The sequence below is a fragment of the Cydia pomonella genome, chromosome 6 (assembly GCF_033807575.1).
Source record: "Cydia pomonella isolate Wapato2018A chromosome 6, ilCydPomo1, whole genome shotgun sequence".
Classification (NCBI taxonomy): Eukaryota; Metazoa; Arthropoda; class Insecta; order Lepidoptera; family Tortricidae; genus Cydia; species Cydia pomonella.
This window is the reverse complement of record NC_084708.1, coordinates 10,598,334-10,622,039: the sequence shown is the minus strand read 5'-3', so window position 1 is coordinate 10,622,039 and position 23,706 is coordinate 10,598,334. Positions and strand designations below refer to the sequence as shown.

The window sequence follows — 23,706 nt, the reverse complement described above, 5'->3', positions numbered from 1 at the left end:
GAATAAGTACAACACGATTTAAACCAAATATATATTTTCACCACACCAACTGGTAAAGGCCCTCTTGATTGTTCAAAAACTAATGAGAAAGTTGCATTTTATCCACATGTGGGGCAAAGTAATCATATGCAAATTTTGAGTCGTTTCCTTATGTTAGCTGGTAGAATTGACTTTTAAATGATGATTTTGGATGATAACCTTTAATTAAGTTCATTTGGATTTGATTTGGTTTTTTTTTTTGGTATTTCATAGTTAGTATTTTCCTCGCGTTGGTGTGGTGAAAAATGTTGTGTTTCACTCGGAGGCAAAGTTTGTTTAACCCTCGTGCCTTGAAACCCTTGCAACGCTCAAGATTCCACTTCTCGACCACTCGCTACGCTCGTGGTTCAATTTTGGAATCTTTCGCTTGCTCGGGTATCAATATTAGCACGAGCGGTTAAACAACAACTTTGCCCCCTTGTAAAACATAACTATTCCTTACTTAATAAGTCACTTAAAAAAACTATCAAGATTACTGTAACTTTATGCCTCTATGAATGCGTTACTTCCGTTGTAAATGAAGATTTACATTTTTAATTGAACCAGTCTTTATACACTAGCGTATGAACATTCCAGATCCGGCTAACCCACCTCGGATTATTTATGTAAGACTAAAATTAAGCGGCAAAACGCTCTCTAGTCCGGCCAGTGCAAAAACTAATAAAACATTAGCAAGTTCCGTTGGTAGTTATTTGAAGGGGCCAGGACTAGACTCACTAAGTATCCAGTGTAGAGAGAAAACTTTAAATACGTTAATGGTGCTTTTCTAACGGTAAAGCTAGACGCAGATAATATTAAATTTCTTACCTTTCCTAGTTTTCTTTTTATGGTCAGCATGCTTGTAGATATACATTGACGCACCATCATTTCATCGTATATAAGATATCGATGAAATGATGGTATTTCCATCTACTCTGGTACTGGGTGGAAAAAAAATCATGGGTCCTGGAGAGAAAGTGCCTTGAAACCTTAAGTTAGCTCATTTTACTTAAAGGAATTTTTTTTTTTAAAGAAAGAAAACTGCATTCAAGTTTTTTACAGTTTACTTAGGTATCTAAAAATGTTATTGTGTACTAAATATTCGAATTCATGGATATTTTGTACGACAGACGAGTGTAAGACCTAATGCTTCTTGGAGAAATTTTATCATCAACATTAACTGTATTGACTAGTGCAATAAAATAGCGAATGTTTATTTTTTGGTATTTTGGGCCGGTTCTATTCCCAATAGACAAGCAAATAAAAAAAAAATGCAGTTTTGTTTTTTTAATAAAAGAAGTAAAATGAGTTAACTTACGGTTTTATGGTATAGTCAGTTGCAGAGAGAGGTAGCCCCCCCTGCATTCAATCAGTCTATGCAGGGGGGGTCACCTCTCTCTGCATCTGACTGCTTTCCCTCCAGGGCCTCATTTTTTTCCACACTATATACTATTTATAAAGCAAATAATGTTCTCTTGTTGTTTTTACCAGAACTGCCAGTTACTGTACTGGTTAAGGTTGTTATTTAATATGACATTAAAACTCACGTTTATGGTAAGTATTAAGTCTAATATAAATTGTTAACGAAGGTAATAGGAAAACTGTCACAAATATAAGTAGTAACAAAACTTCACTCGCTTTAATGTACATCACGCACCCATTCGGCCTACATTAGCGACTAGGTCGTCGCTGTCTTCCAGTGAGAATAAAATTATCGATAGATGTTTATTAAGTAGAGCAGGTTCAAACCCCGGCTCGTACCAATGAATTTTTCGGAACTTATGTACGAAATATCATTTGATATTTACCAGTCGCTTTTCGGTGAAGGAAAACATCGTGATGAAACCGGGCTAATCCCAACAAGGCCTAGTTTACCCTCTGGGTTGGAAGGTCAGATGGCAGTCGCTTTCGTAAAAACTAGTGCCTACGCCAAATCTTAGGATTAGTTGTCAAGCGGACCCCAGGCTCCCATGAGCCGTGGCAAAATGCCAGGACAATGCGAGGAAGAAGAAGAAGAGACGTTTATTAATTTCGCACCAAAAATAATTTAATAAGCTTCCGTTTCGCCATACACAATATTCACATATATAGATCCTGAGAAAAGTAGAAAAAACAATAAATACGTATACTTGTCATGATGACGCCTGGATCCTCGTGGGCCCCAAAGCTCGAATTTTAAGGAACGTCAACATGGATCCCAGAAATTGTACACATGTGTCAAATTTGATTACTGTCACTATTCTTTGAACCCCATTTAATACCTAAAATCTGTTTTTGCAATCACAATATTTAGCCCTAAACATTTTTCTTCTATTCATTTTAGTAATTTTGTATTTCATAGCACTCGTGTACCAATTAAAGGTCTACTGTCCGTTTTATTGAAATCAGCTCAATAATTTAGGCGCTAGAAGAAAATATATGATTTAATATTCTGCGTCCTCTCAAGGCGGCTCTACTGATTTTTCTTTAATAGAACAAGTGTAAACAGGCTGTGAAGGGCAAGAGGAATGTACCGATATGTTATTTTTAATAATCTGGCCAGTATCCTAAGCTACAGGGTTATGGAAAATTCGCAGTCAAGGAAAATATTAATATTGGGGTAGATCATGTACAAATGTATACACAAAAGTGGAATTAATATTCCTCCGAGTTTCCTATTAAAAGAATGCTCCCGGAAGTGTATAAGCGCTAAACCTAGATTCACCAAGTATTTTCTATAACAACATGTAGAATTTAATAAGCTTTAATGTTGTCTTATACCACATTTTCTTAGATAATGTAGATTTTGAGTAAAACGCGAATTTCTCCAGAATGTCAAAGAAATTTCGAGGTTTGTTCTATTCCGATTGTGCTATATTACTTACCTTAGGATCTGGTGATATTACGTCTCTAAGGTTAGTTGATGTTATATGTCTACATAAGGTTATTAATTATAGTTCATATTTTGTCGATAATAGTAAAATAAAACTAAACTCATTCCTTTTATGGGGTTATACTAGCATAAGAAAAAGAAAGTATGATTATCTCTGCCTATGCTCCACTGATAAGCGACTCTTGCCAAACTACCTATTTTTATGCACATTACATCCTAGATTTTTTTTACAGGAGGGGTAGAAGTGCCAGAATTTGGAGAGCCGATCACAAACCTAACGATACCCATTGGGCGTGATGCTACTTTCAAATGTATCGTCGTCAACCTCGGAAACTATAGAGTGAGTACAAGTTATGAACAATTTATTGCTTAAATATAAACATGCTTCACGTTCGACAGAAATCAAGAGCTACATAATAGTATATCTGGACACCTGTTTCAATTCTGTAGTTAGTTTGGTTTCCATTTTTGTGAAGTAATAAAATAACCATATTTTGTTGGGATTAATTCTGTACCATGAAATAAGCTTAAACCATATTTCATACTCATTTAAAACAAGTTAATTAAAATCATTAAATGATTACCATAATATGCAAATCATATATTTTTGCATTTCAATTGACATTTACTTGACGTTATTACTAGAGCGATACCTTTTGTTTTCAAAACCTAATGGCATTATTCATAAACGCACTAAAGTTAGACCAAGATAAGTCTGCAACGATTTTGATAATGCTATCAATAGAAGACATAAAATAACACTTGCACTGCGTTCATACGCACGCACGCAGTGCAAGTGTTATTTTATGTCTTCTATTTGCCGTCTATGAAATTATAACGCTTAAATAACGCACTGCGTGTGCTGTCAAAATCGTTGCAGACTTATCTTCTTTGAACACTACAAGCCTCAATGACATTACTAGATGAAATTGTACAAGTTAAATAATCTTTAATAAAAAACCGACTTCACAAACAATTTGAAATGACACAATTATATTAGCCTCAAGATTTTTAATTTTTTTTTGTCTGAGCGGAGTTCCATTCCGATCTTCAATTGTGCAGTTCCATTTCACCCTCGTAGCATTATTTAAATGCAACAATGCATGGTTTTTAGACAAAAACGAAACAAATCGCTATAAGTGTGCTTATAAAAGTTGAAGAGTTTCCTCAATTTCTCATAGAATTCATCATCAGAACTCGAGCTTCACAAAAATGTGGCTTGATAACCTAACTTGCTTAACAGTAATTGCTTAGCTTGCTTAAAAATATTTATTTGTTTAACTTGTCTCTCTCTAAGCAGAAATTATCATGAAAAATTAAAGACATAGTACTTAACACTTTCGGTGCCGGGCGGCCCGTACAAAATAAACACTCATACGTGTTCTTGGCAGTCAATGTGTTAACCTAACTACATAGTTTGCAATAGTAATTAAAACTGTTTTAAGTAATACACTTTTGGAACATAAATACTTATTTTGTTTCAGATTATTGCACACAGCACTTATAACTTACAAACTAACTTTGAAAATAATTTAAAGAAACATAACTTTAAATTATTTTGTAAGTTCGTTTGAAAGTTATAAGTGCTGCCCGTAATACAGTGGTATTTTGGGTGCGTGTAAATTAATTACCCACTTTGAAACTACTAAAAACTCTAAGCTGCTAATATCACAAGAAAAAAATATTAAAATTAAATTTTAGTGGTATAATTTTTATCCAGTTGCAAGTGTGAGTTCTAAAAGTGTGATCCTTCCTACCAGAAAAGTTACGTAGACATTGATCATAATTTATTTGTTTTATTCTCCTAGGTCGGCTGGGTGAAAGCAGACACGAAAGCCATCCAAGCCATTCATGAGCACGTGATCACACACAACCCCCGCGTGTCCGTGTCGCACGCGGACCACTCGACGTGGTATCTACACATCAAGAGCGTGCAAGAGGAAGATCGGGGGCAATACATGTGTCAGATCAACACGGATCCTATGAAGAGTCAAGTGAGATATACTTTAGCTTGTTTTTAATATTTAATAATTTATCAATCGAAAACGAATGTCGTAGTAAAAACATCATTAAAGCAAAAATTAAGAAGTTCCTAATAGGTACAACGCATAACTGAATAAATTGGATAGGTAAATATAATTATGTACACATATATATATATATATATAACGTATACTGTGTAAATATGGTATAATTATGTATTAACCTTAGTAATAAAAGTTAATCATATACTTTGAATACAAATATAAAAGTTAATCATTTACTTTTAATTAAGATACTAACGTTGAAAATGAGTGCCTTATTTCGCCGTTAAACGTAAGTTTGGCAAACCTAACATAAATTTGAAATCTACCATATTTTTTGAAAAAATGAATGGCCTTCATCAAATTTAAGATGATGTCGCCAATATCAAAAGTGTGAGCATGACGTTGTTCGGTAGTTGCTTTTAGTAAAATGATAGCTAGACTTTACAAATAGCCGAGATGGATTGCCGGGTGTTGACAATAGAATGATTAAACGCGCTTCGACACCAATTCATCTTTAGCTGCATACTTCTCCGTAAGTTCACTGCATAATAAGCTATCAGTATTATACCTTGAATAATATTTATGAGCAAAACCCTAAAGAAATGTTCTCGAGAAGACTTTGCTATTTCGAAGTTCAGTCGGAAATCCCAAGATATCATGAGTTTTGTTTAATGTTGCCCACTGAGTAGTAGTTAATTTTGACAGAGTCTGTTCAAAACGTTTTGTTTGAGTGGGATATTTTGGTGGTGAAATGTTAGGTCTTAAAATATACGTAGTATATCTTTGCGGCCGACGGTAATAGAGACAACCTTGCATCTATAAATTAATTTTTATTGTACCTTCAAAATACCGCTCTCGTTCTTAAGAACAAAACTCTTTTTCGTTTTGATTTCTGCTTAATGTGCCCTTTTGATGGATCATCCCGTGTACGGCTAAATTATCATGTCACTCAATTAAGTTTAAATACAAGGCGTAAGAAACCTGCATTAAAAATCCACAAAAATATTTATTATAAACACAAAATAAAGGATTTCTACTAATATGACAGAAATATTCCTTTCCGTTCTTCGAACACTTTTAGTTGCACGAGTATTAAACGGTACTAAACGTAAGTAAAAGTATAAAACATCAAGTTTAACATGAAATTCGTATTCCAAAAATGCTAAAATGAAGCCGTATTCAAGCGCTTTGGAGCAAATTGGGTCTCTTTCGCTATTCATCATTTTGCTTCGATGCATGAATCGTTTAGGTGTCTATTAACGAGAGGAAAGAGCTCTGTCCGGTATTTCAGCTTTCAATTGGCTAATTGTGACTGCAGGATTAAATCCTAAGGGGATGGGATAAGGGATGAATGATGAAATTTACTATAGTACTAACATGGAATAGTTACTTAAATGATTTTTATGCAGAATAAAATGCGAGCGAAGTATATCTATGTAAGTAGTAAGGAGAGTATAGTATTATTATTTTATGGTGCCTGTTTACGCAGCGGGTAATGTACGAGTATTAACATTACCCATTCTGAGAATAGACTTTCCCAATTACAAGTTCCAAGTCACATTATATTTTACCTTACGGCCTGATTCTAATTTTAATATTCATCAAAATTAGATCTCGGTACGATATGGATCGGATCTATCAGTGTCAAACGTGACTTTTTCTTCAGTCGTCACTATCGACACTGACAGATCTGATTCATATCCTATTCAGATCTAATTTTAGACGTATATTAAAATTAGAATCAGGCTGTTAATTGACTACCAACATGCGCATGCAAGCAGGTTCACAAAGGAAATGCCTGTGCTTTCAGTTAAGTCCATTAACTACTACATACACATATGCTCATTACCTACTTTAAAAGAATTTCGTATCTCGTAATGTCGTGTATGATGGCTCTTTTTCCTCATGGCTCATTTAATTAAAAGTATACCTAATTTTTCTTTCAAGTAACAAGTCTTGCGAAAATTTGTTATGCTGGGTTTAACATGCTATATTCAGTAATCATTGTCATCCTGTTAAATATTTCTATTTTCAGAAATATTAGGCATATGCCTACAGGGTACTTTTTTACTATAAAAATAACTTATTAGTGCAGTCAGTACAGGACAGGTAACATTTGAACTAACACAAGTAATTTTTCACCACACTCAATGTTAGCACGAACGGTTAAAGAACAATTTGGCCCCCTAGTAAAACAAATAACTATTACAGATGGGCTTCCTAGAGGTGGTGATACCACCAGACTTCGTGCCAGAGGAGACGTCTGGTGACACGATGGTGCCGGAAGGTGGCACTGCCCGGGTGGCGTGCAAGGCCCGAGGAGTGCCGTTGCCGCGGGTGATGTGGAAACGCGAGGATGGCCAGGAAATCGTGGTACGAGACCATACGGGGTCTAAAACTAAAGGTATAAATAAATTATAAAGATGTGTACTACTTACCTTTAAATTAAAAACTCTTTAAAGAGTAGCGAGCTCTGGGAAAGGCCTTAAAAGTATCTTGTTTTTGTGTTTGAACATCAGTCTATCCACATATCTTTTCAAATCACTTTAATTTCGGATATATATGTAGAATACCTATTTATATCATTTTCATGCAACACAACTTTTACATTACGTTTGCAATTATATTTATATTTTACCTAAACAGAAGAGCAAATTTCAATGAAATGTTAATCGTATTTTATTCCCGAAATATTCCGGATGATTTTCTGTTCTTACGTTCTATGATTATTAAAGATTATTTTTAAAACTGTAGGTATTTATACTTTTAAATTTCTTATTTCGAGACATATTTTTAGTAAATATTCTTACATAAGCTCCATATTCATTTCTTATTGATATTTAGTTCATTTAAATAGATTACAATCGTGTTTATCTTAATGTTTTGTTTAAGTTAACCAACTATATGGCAACCACGGTACGGTACGGTATCTGCTTTTGTCACTATAATAAATACAGTGTGCACAATTTTTTACCTTATTAAACAAATAACGTATGTTTACAGCTCGTTTTATGTTACAAAGTGATATTAATGTGTCTGGATACTAATAAAATCAGCCAAACCAATATCCATGTGATACCGCAATACAATAAAACCGTGGGCTGAAACGTGGGAACAAATTATATTATCCGATTGATTACATTATGTCGGTAGTGCCTACTCATTGTATATTTCGCGAATTTCACCTAATGAGAACGTTCCTGTCAAACAATATGAATCCATAGTGCACACGTCTGCAATTTCTAAGAAATAATTAGTATCTAGGTACAAAAGACAATGCTGGATTAATGCCGTTAAATTTAAGGAGGTACGAACCCTACTTGTTTAAAACCTGACCAGTAATACATATATGATCACGCGCCATATTGCGGAATTTCATTGGAACTAAATTTTTCTTACTAAACTCAACTGTCACCCCATACATGAGAATATAGATCTTGATCCATATCTGAGGTGGCATAGCCAGATAGAGACAGTATGCAAAAGGTTAGCCAGTGCATGTTACTCACTAAAAAGCATTTCGAAAATTGCAGATTCCACTATCTTAAAAACTGTTTACTTCTCATATTTTGAAAGTATAATTAGATACTGTATTGAAGTTTGGGGTAACGGCTCAGGCATTAATTCGGTGTTACTCTTGCAGAAAAAGGCACTACGTCTTATTACTGGATCCACACGTATACCAATTACCCACAGAGATATGTTCAAAGATCAAAAAATCATGACGATCACCTCAGTGTATCTCTATCGCATATGTGTTTATGTTTACCTACATAGGAATAAGTATCCCACATCTAGTGATTGTCATGATTTCAATCTGAGAAACAAAAACAAACTAGCACGTACTAAATCAAGTTATGGCCACTTTAATAATAGTTTTAATAACATGGCAATCAAAATATTTAATAAGTTAAACCAAGACATTAAGGATTGTAAAGATTTTAGATTATTTGACAAAAAAGTAAAAGACTTCTTTATTAATAGGCCGTATTACACAATTAATGAATATTTCGCGAATTCACTTGACTAATTACTCCTCACATTATCATGATTGATTATCATTTTTACTTAATCCTATTGAATGACATGTACGTACCCCTTAATTTTAAAATGCATAACTCCCATACATACCTAACCTTAGAATAATCAGTTTTAGCATTTAAGTACTTTAGAGTATATTTTACAATTGTGTTTGCATGTATTTATACGTGAAAGCAAATAAATGTTCTGATTCTGATTCTAACAGCGCCCTCTTGACAATGATCATATATTTCTGGTGGGGCTTTACCTTAGAATTGGCGAAATGGCGACGTAAACGACTCGGGACAATTCGACTTATCCCGCCATGACTCCAGTAGCCTAGTAGTTATGGCGTCTGCCGCAAATGCAGATAACGCCGGTTCGATCCCAGTCCTTGGCACTGGAGGCATTGGTAAATATAAATAAATAAATAAATATTATAGGACATTATTACACAAATTGACTAAATCCCACAGTAAGCTCAATAAGGCTTGTGTTGAGGGTACTTAGACAACGATATATATAATATATAAATATTTATAAATACTTAAATACTTACATAGAAAACACCCATGACTCAGGAACAAATATCCATGCTCATCACACGAATAAATGCCCTTACCAGGATTTGAACCCGGGACCATCAGCTCCGTAGGCAGGGTCACTACCCACTAGACCAAACCGGTCGTCATTGGTCACTCGTTCTTTCGTATATGTCATTTCCATGTCATCTATTACAATTAACATTTCAGTTTATGTCAAACTTTCAATTCGATTTTCTATCGAGTGAACTGTATGCAACCGTATAATCCTATTGGATACTACGTTACATACTACTGTACTAGGAAATGGACTATACGCCTCACCGAATTTAAACTGTCGTGAAACTAACATTACACTGTTAGTGCTTGAGAAAGGACACCTAGGCTCTCCGAAACAATCCATAGAATTAGTTTAATATACGCCTCACTTTTTTATACCACGTCGGTAGTAAACAAGCATACGACCGCAATGGATGTCGTCGCAATGGACACCAACTCCAGAGATATTACATGCGAGTTGCCGACCCTTTAAAAACCTGTACACTTCTTTTTGAAGAACCCGATCCCCTCCAGAAAACCTGGGCATGGAGCTCATTCCGCAGCCAGAGCATCCGAGAGAGGAAATTCCATTAGACCGCACCATTTTAGTTCAAGGGTGTGAGGATGGACACCGTGCCGACGTAAAATGATCCCTATGACAATTCCTTCAAGTCTCTTTCGCTTGGGCTTTATTTGAAAACAATTATAGAAATATGTTTTAACCGTATTTTTATTACATGTTACGTTCTAAATAAATTAAAGTGATAAACATCCAAGAAATGTTTTAGGTGTAAAAAAAATTACTAGTTGGCCTCGGGTAACCTTATTTTAAAGCTAATAAATACGCTCAAAAATCAAATACACTCAATTTATAAGAGATAACTACTAAAAATACATATATACCTACACACCATATCAAAAACGTATAAAGTTGTGTTAATTAAGGCCCTCATCACACGGCGCGTAAGCGTAAGATACGCGTAAGAGTAACGTAATACGCGCGTAGAACGAGAGCGCTACGAGCACGTACAAGTTCCAATAAGTCCGCACACGAAGCGTCGTCGTAGCGTAGGTAGTGTATGAGATTTCTGCCGTCATTAGGATAGGCGTAGCGTAATACAGGCGTAAAACACAAAACTTCTGACATAGTCGAACAATAAAAAACTTCATTTGGCGAGAAGTTAAAATCGTCGATACATCAGCCGAAGACATCTGACTCCATGATTTCAACTAATAGGCAATAGGCAATATTCACTTATAGTAAGTAATAGTAAGAATACTTACGTTACTCGTTTGCTAACCACAATTTGTTTTATGGAATCGATAAAGAAGTTATTTAAATTCATTAAGTTTTGATTTCATTAAGTTAAAATGACAATGACTTGTTTTGAGCTTTACAGCGCTGATCGGGATTGCCTTCATAAATAACTGGTGCCAAAGTAGCAATCTGACTCGTAGTAAATACGCAAAACATTCCTGATAAAATCAACACTGGGGCATGCGACCTCAGAATAATAAATTGAATTGAAACCTCATATATGATGACAACTTCACAATACATATTAAAGATACATACATTAACATAGTTACCATAAATTTTGAAGTCGGCGAGAGCACAATATTACATGTAAGGAAATAAATTGCTGCTTGGTAACGGCGCAGTGCTTACACTGAACATTTTGAAATATAGGAGAGAAAATCTAGCATGTAAGTGATATCACTGAACATAATTTTAATAAAAGTCCTAACCTACCTGTTTGTTTTAAATTAATTGTTTTTTTTTTCATATTTACTTGATAATAAATATATAGGTAGCAATTTAAATATTTAATATCATTTATCGATTTTCACATAATTTAGAGTGTTAGAGGCGTAAATTATAACTCATCCAATACCTAAATTACCCGGGACATGCCAAATTGAATGACTAAAACACAAGAAAAACCATACAGTCGATACACTTTTAGTACGAGTATGTCAGTTGTATCACAACGGTTCCAATTTGATTACCTACCCTTAGATAAATATTGTATTAACTAGTCAAAGGTAATAATGATAGGTTTTGTTTCAAAAAATCACAGCATAATCAATGCCATTTAAAAAAAAAAACACAAAACAAAAATATTTCATTTGTCGTTGTTTATTCGAGCTGCAAGTAGTGCATTGTTTTTCAGGAATATGTATTATAAAACGTCTGTGTGACCGCATTCAAGGCACAATGAACCGCGGTGACTATTCTCGGGATGAGTTTCGTCCAGTATTGTTTAAAGTTTGTCGTAATTAGTAGAGTTCCGTGCTGAATGGAGTCCTAGGTCTTATTGTGTGAACTCTGAAACCATTTTAATGGTTAATTGAAAAAATTTGAAGCGCCATCGAAACCGTTGGAAGTTATGAAGTCTGTTTTTCCGTCTAATTGCTTGAGGCAGGGTATCTCCGTCAAGCATTTTAAGCAGGTTGCGTACGAGAAAGTGACAGCCTGTTATTTAAACGAAACAATGATTTATTGTGCTTAAAGTAAAGGGAATCAAGCATTGTCTGCGCGAGAACACATGTACGCTTTACCAGAACTGACAGTATTGCTTCGCCAAAACTCCATTATTTATCACTAGACCCGCCACCGCTTGAGATTGACTAAGTACTGGTTTATACACGGATCATTTTTTTGTGAAATTCTTACAATCCTTTTGATATACTTTTGCTGCTAAATACTATCAAATGAAACTATTACTTATTTATAATATATAATATTGAAAATGTATTAATTAAATTATATTCAGTAAGATAATGGATATTGTTAATTATTTGTGCAATGATTTCCCGGTGGTTCCGGTGAAACAGTTTCTTTCGGCCGCCAGTTTTTCATTTCCCAGCAACTTTTTCCATTATTTTCAGTAGCACGAGTACGTATCTGTCATGTTTGGGAACATATTCTAGATATGCAACTTTTCGCTGTTTGCTACCTTACTTTTATGGCCAACCCGATGAAGAGGATAGTTGGTAACTTTCTTAGTCCAAAAGAAAGTACTTCATACGCCTGAGTGCTCACATTTGTTAAGCTAAAGTTGGACGGTGAATTTGGGAAAATGTTAACGTAAATTAAATCCATGGTAGCAATGTATAAGAAATCCAGTTATGAATACAAACTTGTACCTATCAAAACCTTAATGTTTAACAGAGGCATATACCTATGTATTTCCCAATAAGTACTTTCTACTAACTGTTTGACTTTTTTCTCAGTACTAACGTACAACGGCGAGGTACTCAAGCTTACGAAGATATCCCGTTCGGAAATGGGCACATACTTGTGCATCGCGGGCAACGGCGTCCCGCCTACGGTCAGCAAGAGAATTCACATCAGCGTACACTGTAAGTTAATTTTAGCTCAGGTTGTTATTACAAATTTTTGAACTTTTCAACAGAAAGGATGAATATATGTATAAAAAGATGTATACATACTCGTAATTAAAAACAGAGATTGACAATTTGAAAGATTGAAGACTGTGTGAAATGAGTAAAGTCTAACAGGGCAATTCAAATGTGGACTAGTATCAAACCGACATTAGAATGATATTGGAATCATATGAGTTAGCTGTCATTCGCATGTTCTTTTCACACTGAATTGCAGCTTACTGATATGATTCCAAATTCCAACATCATTCTAATATCGTTCGAATTAGCCTGTAAGAAATACTCGTGTCCCCTAGTTTTATACCTAGCTGAAATAGATGGTGCTGAGCGGCACCATATTGGCTCAGTTTCATTGGCAAGCATGCCATAGTGCCCGCATGAGGGCAACTATTTTCATTGGTCGGTGCCCGTATGCGGGGGGCGGGAGATTTCCAAAACGCATGCCATTATAAGTTTCACTAGTCTTTATACCGCCTGCGGAGAGTCCCCGATATCGACCGAGTTATCGAACAAAGAAACTGAGTCATACATTTTGTAGTAACTTTAATGTTACACTAGGATTTGTCTTAGACTCGATTCAAAAGGCCTTTACATACTCGTATAATTGAATACTAGCAGACGCATCCTTTATAAAAAAAAATACGATCATGATATAATGTAAGTGCAGTGCATCTTGCCAGTGCGGAAAGTAGCGGTTTGATAACAACGTACAAAATAGAGATTGCGGAAGGCACCGACGTGAAGTAAGTACCTGCTCACTTAGCTTAGGCATCTGAGTTACATAGGGAGATTAAGTCATAAGCGAGTGAATATTTTCGAACTCACCAAGAAAAAAATTAAGAAATGATTCTTAGTAAATATGTAATTATGCAATATTTTTTTTTTTTTTTTCAAATTAATTATTTATTCTGTCAAGTTAACGTACATAATATAAAGGGATTACTAATACATTCATTACAATAAAATTAAATAAAACGAACTAAATTAAATAATACTATTATGAAATGAAAACTAGTTAAACCTAAAAATAACAAAGGAAAAATAAAAATATACTTACCTACAAAATAATAATAAACCCAATTACATAGAGAACACCCCGTCCAATAAGTCGGCCTGCGGCATAGACCCCATGACACTGGCGGCGTTACCTCTCTGTATCGCAAGGGAGATGCGTTGAGAGAGGTACGCGCCAGTCCTGGGGTCCCCTGTTGTGTCGACCAGCCGCGCCGACAATGCCCTCATGAATGCTTTCATGTCGGCTGACCAGGGACCCAAAGTCTCAACCGCGAGCGCCGCAAACTCATAGTCGTTGAGTAAGGCTGAGTATTTGCGTCGCTTGAGGATCTGGGCCTGGTCAGCCGCAGCGCCGGCCTGAATGCGGGTTGATCCAATGTGGGACTGTGCAAAGGTGTCGACACACGTTGCGTCCCACACCAGGGCCCTTCCTAGTTTCCACGGCACTAAGGTAGCTCCGTCGGGACGCTTGCCGTCGTCTCTCGCCATGCCCACGGGTTCTAAAACCGCAGGCACAGACACGGTGGCAAGCGCGCGACGGATCAAATCGTTTATAGTACCGTGGCGATATATTCGACCGGCGCTTCTTAAGCAAGAGAGGCCATGGCGGCCCAGCTGGTCCACATTTTTGCCGCAGGTGCACGTGTGAGGTACACATATTCTGGACCCTAACCTCAAGCATATTGCTATTCTTAAGCTATTTGGGTCCAGAACAGTGCCGATCTGTTTAGCAGGGTAAGCATTCAACCAGTGTCCCGACTCGGGGGCCGAAACCGCCAGGATGCGCGCACGTTCATAATCGTCTGGGCTGTCTTCGAGAAGTGAGGCATGGACTAACTTTAAGCGTGGAGAGTCCCAATCCCGCTGACAATGACGGGCAACTGGGATGTCAGCTCCCGGGCACGACTCACACCAGGCCTCCCTGGCCTCCTTCAGGTTCGCTATCTCATCGACAGGTATCGTAGAGCGGTTTAAAATAATACCGACGAGAGACAGCGAACCATACACAGAGGACAGGAAAGCAGGTAGAGCCACGCTAGAGGATGTGCGAACACCTAGTCCCCCAAATCTTATTGGGAGAACCGCTTGGATCCAGGGTCTAATGAGAATGACCGTTTGGCAAAAACGCTTAAAGCCTCGAGCGGTTTTCGAGTTTTATGTAAATACAGTGTTCACTTAGGTTCGAGGTGAAAATAAATACTACATAAGGCTGTCTGACTCACGACGGGTAAGCTACGGGCGATCGGCTGTTGTTTCTCTCGAACAACAAACAATCTCGGCAATTGTTTGCCTTGGTCCCGCCTGCAGTGTAAGCAAGTAGTCAATCTCTGAGAGTTTGTGGTCGAGAATGGTCACGAAGATATGGTCATCTATTGACAAATCCAAGAATATTGAGATGCATTAATATTCGCATATTTTTAATATGTCAATATAAAAAATATGCAGATAATATTTTAAACAGAACACTTCTCCGTTTAATCTTTCGTTAATAATATTATTTCTGATAAATACGAGTAAAACCGACGTCTAACGTCGGTCTTAAAATACTTCAGTTAGATTCCAGAAGTCAAACTATTTAATTGATAGGCTATCAATAGTTTATACTCTTATAGCCCGCCTACTATCCTATAGTTTTCTGTATATTAATACTAGGGTAGACCGGGGTTGATCCAACCACGAGGCGTTTAACTATCGTTCATATTTTTACAACTACACGGAAATATGCACATGTCTACACAGACATGCCTAAGCATGCCTCAATCTGTTTACCAGTCAGGAGCTTCGTGTGACTAAAATAAATGAATAGCGCCATCTATCGCTAAATTGGCTAACTAATTTGCGCGACCTGTGTGTATATTGTTTTTTTATGGATATTGAACCGATTTCAATTAATTTTTGTTTTATTTGAAATAACCTGTTTTTATTGTAAACTCATAGAAATAAACGTATAATTAACACACACAAAGGAGGTTAAATTGCAATTAAAATTAGAAAATGTTCTTTGTTACTACAAAAAGTTATCAAGATGGAGATGTGATTATATTTATCTTGTAATATTTATAATAATGTTGATGTAATGTAAAAATTTGATAATTTTCGTTCAGAGTCAAACCATAAAGATTCCTTTTGTACCTTTTTGGTACGGAGCCCTAAAAATTGCAGGTTTCGAGCGACTAGAGTAAAAAAATGCGAGTTAATCTTTCATTATTTCCAATAAATATGCCGTTATCTTTTGCTAAAATGTACCCTTGTCCATTTTCCGATACAATTCCAATTTTGAACAAAAGTAAGTACCCATTCTTGGATTTGTCAATAGATGACCATATCTTCGTGACCATTCTCGACCACAAACTCTCAGAGATTGACTACTTGCTTACACTGCAGGCGGGACCAAGGCAAACAATTGCCGAGATTGTTTGTTGTTCGAGAGAAACAACAGCCGATCGCCCGTAGCTTACCCGTCGTGAGTCAGACAGCCTTATGTAGTATTTATTTTCACCTCGAACCTAAGTGAACACTGTATTTACATAAAACTCGAAAACCGCTCGAGGCTTTAAGCGTTTTTGCCAAACGGTCATTAGGCTTGGTTTACCAGTGAATACTCAATTTGTATTTTGTACTGTATGAAATCATTTTAAGCCGTGATTTTGGTACTCATTTATGATAATACCTTGGTGCTTAAGTGTTATACGATGGGTATATTACAGTAAAGGTATATTTGATGATTTACGTAAATAACAAAGCGTTCATTCTCAAAAAAATATGTTTACGGTCTAATTGCCGCGATCCATACAAAATGTATGAAAAGAGTCGTGACAATTATCCAAAGATGAATATGCATACCGCACATATATTATTATTGATTATAATACTTATTATAAAATAAATTTATATTTTATGTTATTTTTATTTATCAGTGTTTATTTCTAGAGTGTCTTCTAGCAAGAGCAAACCTATCCTTAAAATACAATTTACTATAAAACGTCCGGAAATCAGTTCGAAGCAGGTTGTTACAGGAGTCGTATAGATTATGTAAGGTTTTTGGAATTAGGTTCTTGAGCGAACCTCAAACCCCTTTAGCGAGTTCTAAAAATATAAAATAGGCAAGATGCTAAAGAAAAAAATATTAATTTTAATACGCTTAAACTAAGAAAGAATAAATTTTAAAAAGAAAACACCTACAAATACGTAAACATATGGGAGTAGCATCGTTTGCAGACGTTGCTGCTTGATATAGAATTAATTATGATACGCTTATGCCAATCTTGCTACATTTTATAACAGTGCTCTTATTTATTAGCCCCATCAACGTAATCTACAAAGTCTACACGTGAGATGATTAACTAGTCTCTTACAAGCACCCTCCGAGCATGATGCCGCGAGTAACGAGAGCCATAATATAAATACCACACTACCAGAGACTTAGATAAATAGGCTATGTAGGTACGCGTTTAGTAGTATAACGATAATCTTGACATACCTCCCTCTCTACACGCTTTAAGTGTTTGTACCCACCCTAACATAACAATTCCATCATATAACAAATATAGGATGAAATTGTTATGTTTCACCATACGTTGAGGGGTGAATATTCGGGTCATACTGAACGACTTTTAATATGAGGCCGATCCTGAAATCGCAAAAAAACAGCTGTTCCATAGAAAACATTGACATATGATTTATCAAAAGTTATGAGACTGCAGATTTTTTTCGCGATTTCGGAGTTGGCCCCACAGTAAAAGTTGTTCAGTATGACCTACATATCCACCCCTCAACAACTTCACCCTGTATGTTGTTAATGAATATTATATCTATTGACTATGGGTCAAGATTGGTGAATTGTAAATCCAGCTGGAGAGTTAGTGTACAATTCCAATACAAAATACAGTTGGAATTCAGCCCTTTTGTTTCGGGCCTATAATAAAAAAGTCGCGCTCCACGGGTTGCTTACAATATAGCGTTTTAGCAAAATACGTTAACAACTTTATACAACACCATTTCGGTTGTCTTAATAAAGCTTGATACACATCAATACATTGTTCTTTACATGCAGTTCACCCAGTGATCCAAGTGCCGAACCAGTTGGTAGGCGCCCCGCTCGGCACTGACGTCACGCTTGAGTGCTACGTGGAGTCATCACCCAAATCCATCAACTACTGGGTTAAAGATCCTGGTAACTATTTTTCCTATATAGGTATATTTTAGGTACATTTCTGTGGGTTTCCATTAGAGAAGAATCCTCATGCTGCATATATACACATGAAGCATAAGGACCCTTCTCCTCGCAATATTTTGCCTATACAATCTTTTAGTAATTTTCTAAGTTTTATACTTAATGTACTTGCTTATTTATATTCCTCTTTTATACATAAAATATTAATAAAATTGATCTTACATCGGTATACAGGTTTTAATATTTTTATTTATTTATTTCATCGGCTATTGCCTTTGTTTATTCGTCCCAATTTTTATTTTAAATAGGTGACTTAGATACTTTTTTATTTTAAACATTCCGGTACATTTATAAATACTCAGTTTTAAAACTGGGTCGCTTATAAACCACGTTTTCCTATGTTCCTTTAAAATAATATTCAGATAACGGCGCCCGAACTATCCAGGGCAGAATTATTTAAATATAAAAAGCTTTTCCTCGTTATTTTATTTTAAAAGTAGATAAGCAATATGTTGTTACTCGTAGCTCTATAAAATGTAACATAAAAAAATGAAAATAAATTGAAATAATGTTGAACGCTGAATGTCTAAAATATAGACATAACAGTAGGGTAGGTATCTCATTCATTAAGTAGTCAAATGTACCAAGGACAATCGCAAACTACCAGGAATTTTATTAAGATACCGGACAAGACGGCGTTAAAGCAAAACAAATTGCAAGAAAGCCATAAAACTTCTAGGTGTCTGAAGCAAGTTTTTACATTTTTCATAAAACTTCTTCTTCGCAAGGTGAAATCCTAATATTGAATTTGAAGGCGGGTGTTATAACAATAAATTGTTTCGCAGGTGAGTTGATAATACCCTCGGAGCACCACGAGATGACGGTGAGGCAGAAATCCATGTTCGAGGCGGAGATGACGATGACTATCAAGAATATCCGACGCGACGACCTGGGCAGTTACATCTGCGTTGCCAAGAACTCACTCGGCGACGTGGAAAGCAAGATTAGATTATATGGTAGGTGCATTTAATGTATTTATAATGAGGTTTTCCTCGTTTCCCAGTTTCAAATACTTAACTGTACTATCTTTTCCTGTGAGCTGAAGACTTGAAGATGTTTTTAGTATGTTTATTTGTACCCGACTTAATTTAATAATAAATTATAACGTGAAATAGGATAACTTGAACATAATTAATGTTCTGGTACCAAATATTTTGTTTAATTTGTCTACGCTACGCAAATGACACAATGACGTTACATTTTCTCACACACGTACAGCTTTTTAATTTGTAAGTGATAGTATGAATGCTTTTTTTTTAATTTATTCAAGGTCGCTGTTTACAAAAATGTCATTATAACCATTACATAACAATACCTTTAAGATCAAGACATACATAGTATTAGATTTTTCTACGCTTTGATATGCTCATAAATAAAATAAAAATACCTTTAATTTCTGGGTAACTATGAAAATTATTGTTGAACAAACATTTTTCTTAATTGATATGTACATAAAAGTTACTATTTTCCAACTTTGTTCATAACCTCTTCCGCAAACTGTATATCAATACACATTGTACACAGAAATACCTGGAAACGACAGGCACGTGTACCAGTACCCGGAGGAGCGGATCGTGCCCGACGACGACTACGGAACAGAAGTGTACGAGGACGAGGAACACGAGGAGAAGAGTAACCGGGTGCCCGACCGGGCCAACAAATGGTACGCAAACGACGGAAAGGTCGTTACGGCGGCTAACGACGCGGCCAAACCCGCATTCGCGATAGCGATCTTCCTAACTGTACTCGAAACACTAGTGGTATAATTTTACGTTGCGTATCTGTGCTATTTTTAGGCCTAGTAGGGTCGCGAATTTAATTACTTATCGATGTCGATAAGACATTAGTCTTTTACGTACTTGTTCGTAATTTTCTCTTGTCTTACCTACGACGATACGCACTAATCGCGATCGTTATCATGATTTATTTATCATTAAAAATAACCTGGTTCTAAATTACATATTCATAGCGATTATGATTTTTCAATCTTGGAAGCCCATATTTTCAAAAACCTGTATGGTAATTTACTACTTGAACGACTCTCTTCTTCCTCGCGTTGTCCCGGCATTTTGCCACGGCTCATGGGAGCCTGGGGTCCGCTTGACAACTAATCCCAAGATGTGGCGTAGGCACTAGTTTTTACGAAAGCGACTGCCATCTGACCTTCCAACCCAGAGGATAAACTAGGCCTTGTTGAGATTAGTCCGGTTTCCTCACGATGTTTTCCTTCACCGAAAAGCGACTGGTAAATATCAAATGATATTTCGTACATAAATTCCGAAAAACTCATTGGTACGAGCCGGGGTTTGAACCCGCGACCTCCGGATTGCAAGTCGCACGCTCTTACCGCTAGGCCACCAGCGCTTCCCGCTAGGCCACCAGCGCTTCACTATTTGAACGACTACAAACTAATTATTTTTATTCATCTAATTAACCATAAGAATGCCAAATCGAATAAAAATAACGAAATAACGACGAAGTATATTTTTAACAAACAAAATTGATTTGATATAGTATAATTGAGTTTACATTAACAGGGTATGATTAATTTTATACACCCGACAAAACTGAAAAATCATTCATCAGTGACGTCATCACCAGCCGAAATGGAGTAATAGTCAATAATTACAATACGGAGAAAATTCGCGCAAATTGTGCATCGCAGCTTTGTAATTAAAATAAGATTTAATAAAATGTATTTTATTTTGGAACATTGTATTTACAATAAAAGCTGCATACCAGTGTCGTAATTCCATCAGCATGTAACGTGATAATAACTAGTTTTAATGTGTATATAAATTATATTAAGGGAATATCTACAGTGTTGTCTATAATAGTTATTCAGATATCTACATATTTGTTAAATAATATAAAGGAGCGGTGTAAATTAAGGCAGTTTATAAATTAATGTAACTTGGGCCTTGTAAATTGCAAACATTATCTTAAGTAGAGTTTATAATTTGATTAATAAATATTTTTTATGGAACTCATGTAATTCAATTGTATATACTTTGGGAATGTTAAATATCGTAATTGAATCAAGAATACTAAATATCTAAATATGTAACTGTCGGAAATGTAATTAAAGTATACTTAATTATGTAATCGCTGTACAGATCCAAGACATTGACGATGACGGTGGGAATCGCGACAGAAAAATTCTTACAGAAACGGTTGCGACTAGCGATGGGCAAATTCTGAATCATTTCACATATTTCCTTAACGGACATATTTCAATTGTTGATAACTATAGAATTGACAGGAAATGTTCCTGATAGAAATGTTACCGAATAATTTTTTCTTTTTTTTGTAAAGTCCCCGCTGCTTCTGACGGATTGCCGGACGGATTGTGATCGGAAAATGTGAGAATTTGTGGCAGTAACCGCGTCACCAAGGGGTAACCGTAACTGGTTGTTATACGATGGACGGTAGTTCAAGTACACGTTAAGCTGCGCCCTTTTTTCTTTCTTTGTTTTTTGTAACATATATTTTGTTTTGCTTGGTATATGTATGTTAAACATGTATATGGTTATATATTTTCACATTATTTACAATAGTAATTATTTTATTTCCCAGGTGTGAAACTTTAAACCTTTGGTTTCATGTTTAAGAAGTTTCAACACAATCATCAGTCAAATATGACATTAACGGTATGGAAAACTCTCGTCTGGCCAGTAATGTTAAAAGTATAATAAGATATCTTTGTTTTCATAGATATCACTATACTCACATTATATCAGATACTTTACACCTGAAAACTACAGAAACTTGAATAAAATCAAGCGAAATTTTCCATTGGAACTTACAGAATGAAATTTAAGTGAAAATTTCACTTTGGAAACTTACTGCAACTTACTGTAAGCTGCTCATCACTAGTAGCGACACACCATCAACTATGGATCTGACCTATGGGACTTCTTCCAGCATACGAATTGAAATACACTTTAAAAATTTCAGTTAGCCTATTTATATTATATTAAGTTTAAACTATGTATAAGCCCAGTCAATTATAATTGGGAACTAACTGTACTTCTATGAATGCTATTTACTTTGTGAAATTACTACTAGAAACGCTAAAATGTTGTATTATAATTTTATATCACAGTACAAATTGCTACTTACTCGGTGTATTTATCCTTGTATGTTATGTGCGGAAACGAAACTAGTAAGAAAGCTACAGTAACTTATTTAGTACAAATATAAAATAAATATTTTCAAAACCTGTTCACGAGTAATAATCATTGCCTATTAGAAATAATACATACGTTTGCATGTCCCAAGGTTAACTGTATCAGTAAAACTTTTAGGTATATAATTATAGACTTTCAAATGACACATACTTGATTTGGTAATATAGAAATGCTGAAGTCAGTGTATTGGATTTATACGGTATGTTCTTTGTTTCCGCTGCTTAGCCATGTTGCAACGTTGACAGCTTATGTAAATTACAAATGTTTATTATTAAATCTATAAACGAACACAGTTAAATCTTGCATAGAATTCTTTCCTGTGTCTTTAAACAATAATAAGTCAAAGCTGGTAGCAATGCGTTTACTTCACTGTGGGCGCATTGATCTAAGTATTAAATAGTGTAACCAAATATGATATGTATAATTTGAAATGAACAATGTAAGTTTACATCTTAATCGTTGCAAACAAATGATTAAATGAAAGCCGTAAGTGAAATGTGTTTTATTACATTACCTATTATTAAAGTATCATAATCCTGGCGAGCCTCGGATTATAAATTTAATCTTAATATATTATACAGATACTGAAATTGGAATAGTAACACTCCACTTAGAAAGGTTTTTTAAAATTCTACCCTAATGGGGGTGAAAATTGGGTTGAAAACATTTAACTACCTACTTCTAAGTGGAGGGAATCTAACGGTGGGTGATCTAACATACTTTATTTGGAAAGAATGCCTCTTAAAAATTGAGCAACATTTTTTAGAGTTCCGTAATCAACTGGGAAACCTTATAGTTTTGCCATGTCCGTCCGCAGATTGTTAAGTAAAAAAAAAAGAAAGCAGGTAGGTACATTACACACTTGTAGAAACATGAACTTACGGAACAAATTTAGGGGTTTATACGTTTTACTATTACTCATTTAACTAATTAAATATAGCGTTGACATGAAATAATACATATAAAATAAATTCTATGTAAAATTTAAGTGGCTTGAGCTTACCAGAACCGACTCATAATATTAATAATTAATAATTCTTTTCTCAAACATAAGTCACATTTCTCGAATCAAGTGAAGACTGAAATCCGGGTAAGACATATAGGTATTTAACTGTGTAGCCTTGTCATCATAATGCTCGTTGAGATTTTCCTGTTATTTGCAACTAAAATATAAATTCAAGTTGAAACGCGAAAATACGCCGTTTAAATGTGTAACTGTGCATCAACCCTCGACCTGAATGTACAGCTGCGTTCTTGCTAAACCTTATCTTTGAAACTTTTTCACGTTTCATAATGTATGAACCATTGACCCACATAAAAACCTGTACGTCATACCAGAAAT

At 35.5% G+C, this 23,706-nt stretch overlaps 1 protein-coding gene across 2 annotated transcripts in view; it reads left to right on the top strand.

The window, feature by feature from the left end:
- Nucleotides 1-22,860, top strand: part of LOC133518928 (lachesin-like) — a 130,846-nt gene extending 107,986 nt beyond the window's left edge. For both annotated transcript variants that reach the window (XM_061852719.1, XM_061852720.1), the window contains exons 3-9: nucleotides 3,124-3,230; nucleotides 4,699-4,884; nucleotides 7,129-7,321; nucleotides 12,756-12,884; nucleotides 17,995-18,114; nucleotides 18,960-19,130; nucleotides 19,699-22,860. In XM_061852719.1, the coding sequence (XP_061708703.1) occupies nucleotides 3,124-3,230; nucleotides 4,699-4,884; nucleotides 7,129-7,321; nucleotides 12,756-12,884; nucleotides 17,995-18,114; nucleotides 18,960-19,130; nucleotides 19,699-19,940 (1,148 nt within the window). In that variant the 3' untranslated portion in view covers nucleotides 19,941-22,860. The remainder of the gene's footprint in view (nucleotides 1-3,123; nucleotides 3,231-4,698; nucleotides 4,885-7,128; nucleotides 7,322-12,755; nucleotides 12,885-17,994; nucleotides 18,115-18,959; nucleotides 19,131-19,698) is intronic.
- Nucleotides 22,861-23,706: the final 846 nt, after the last annotated feature.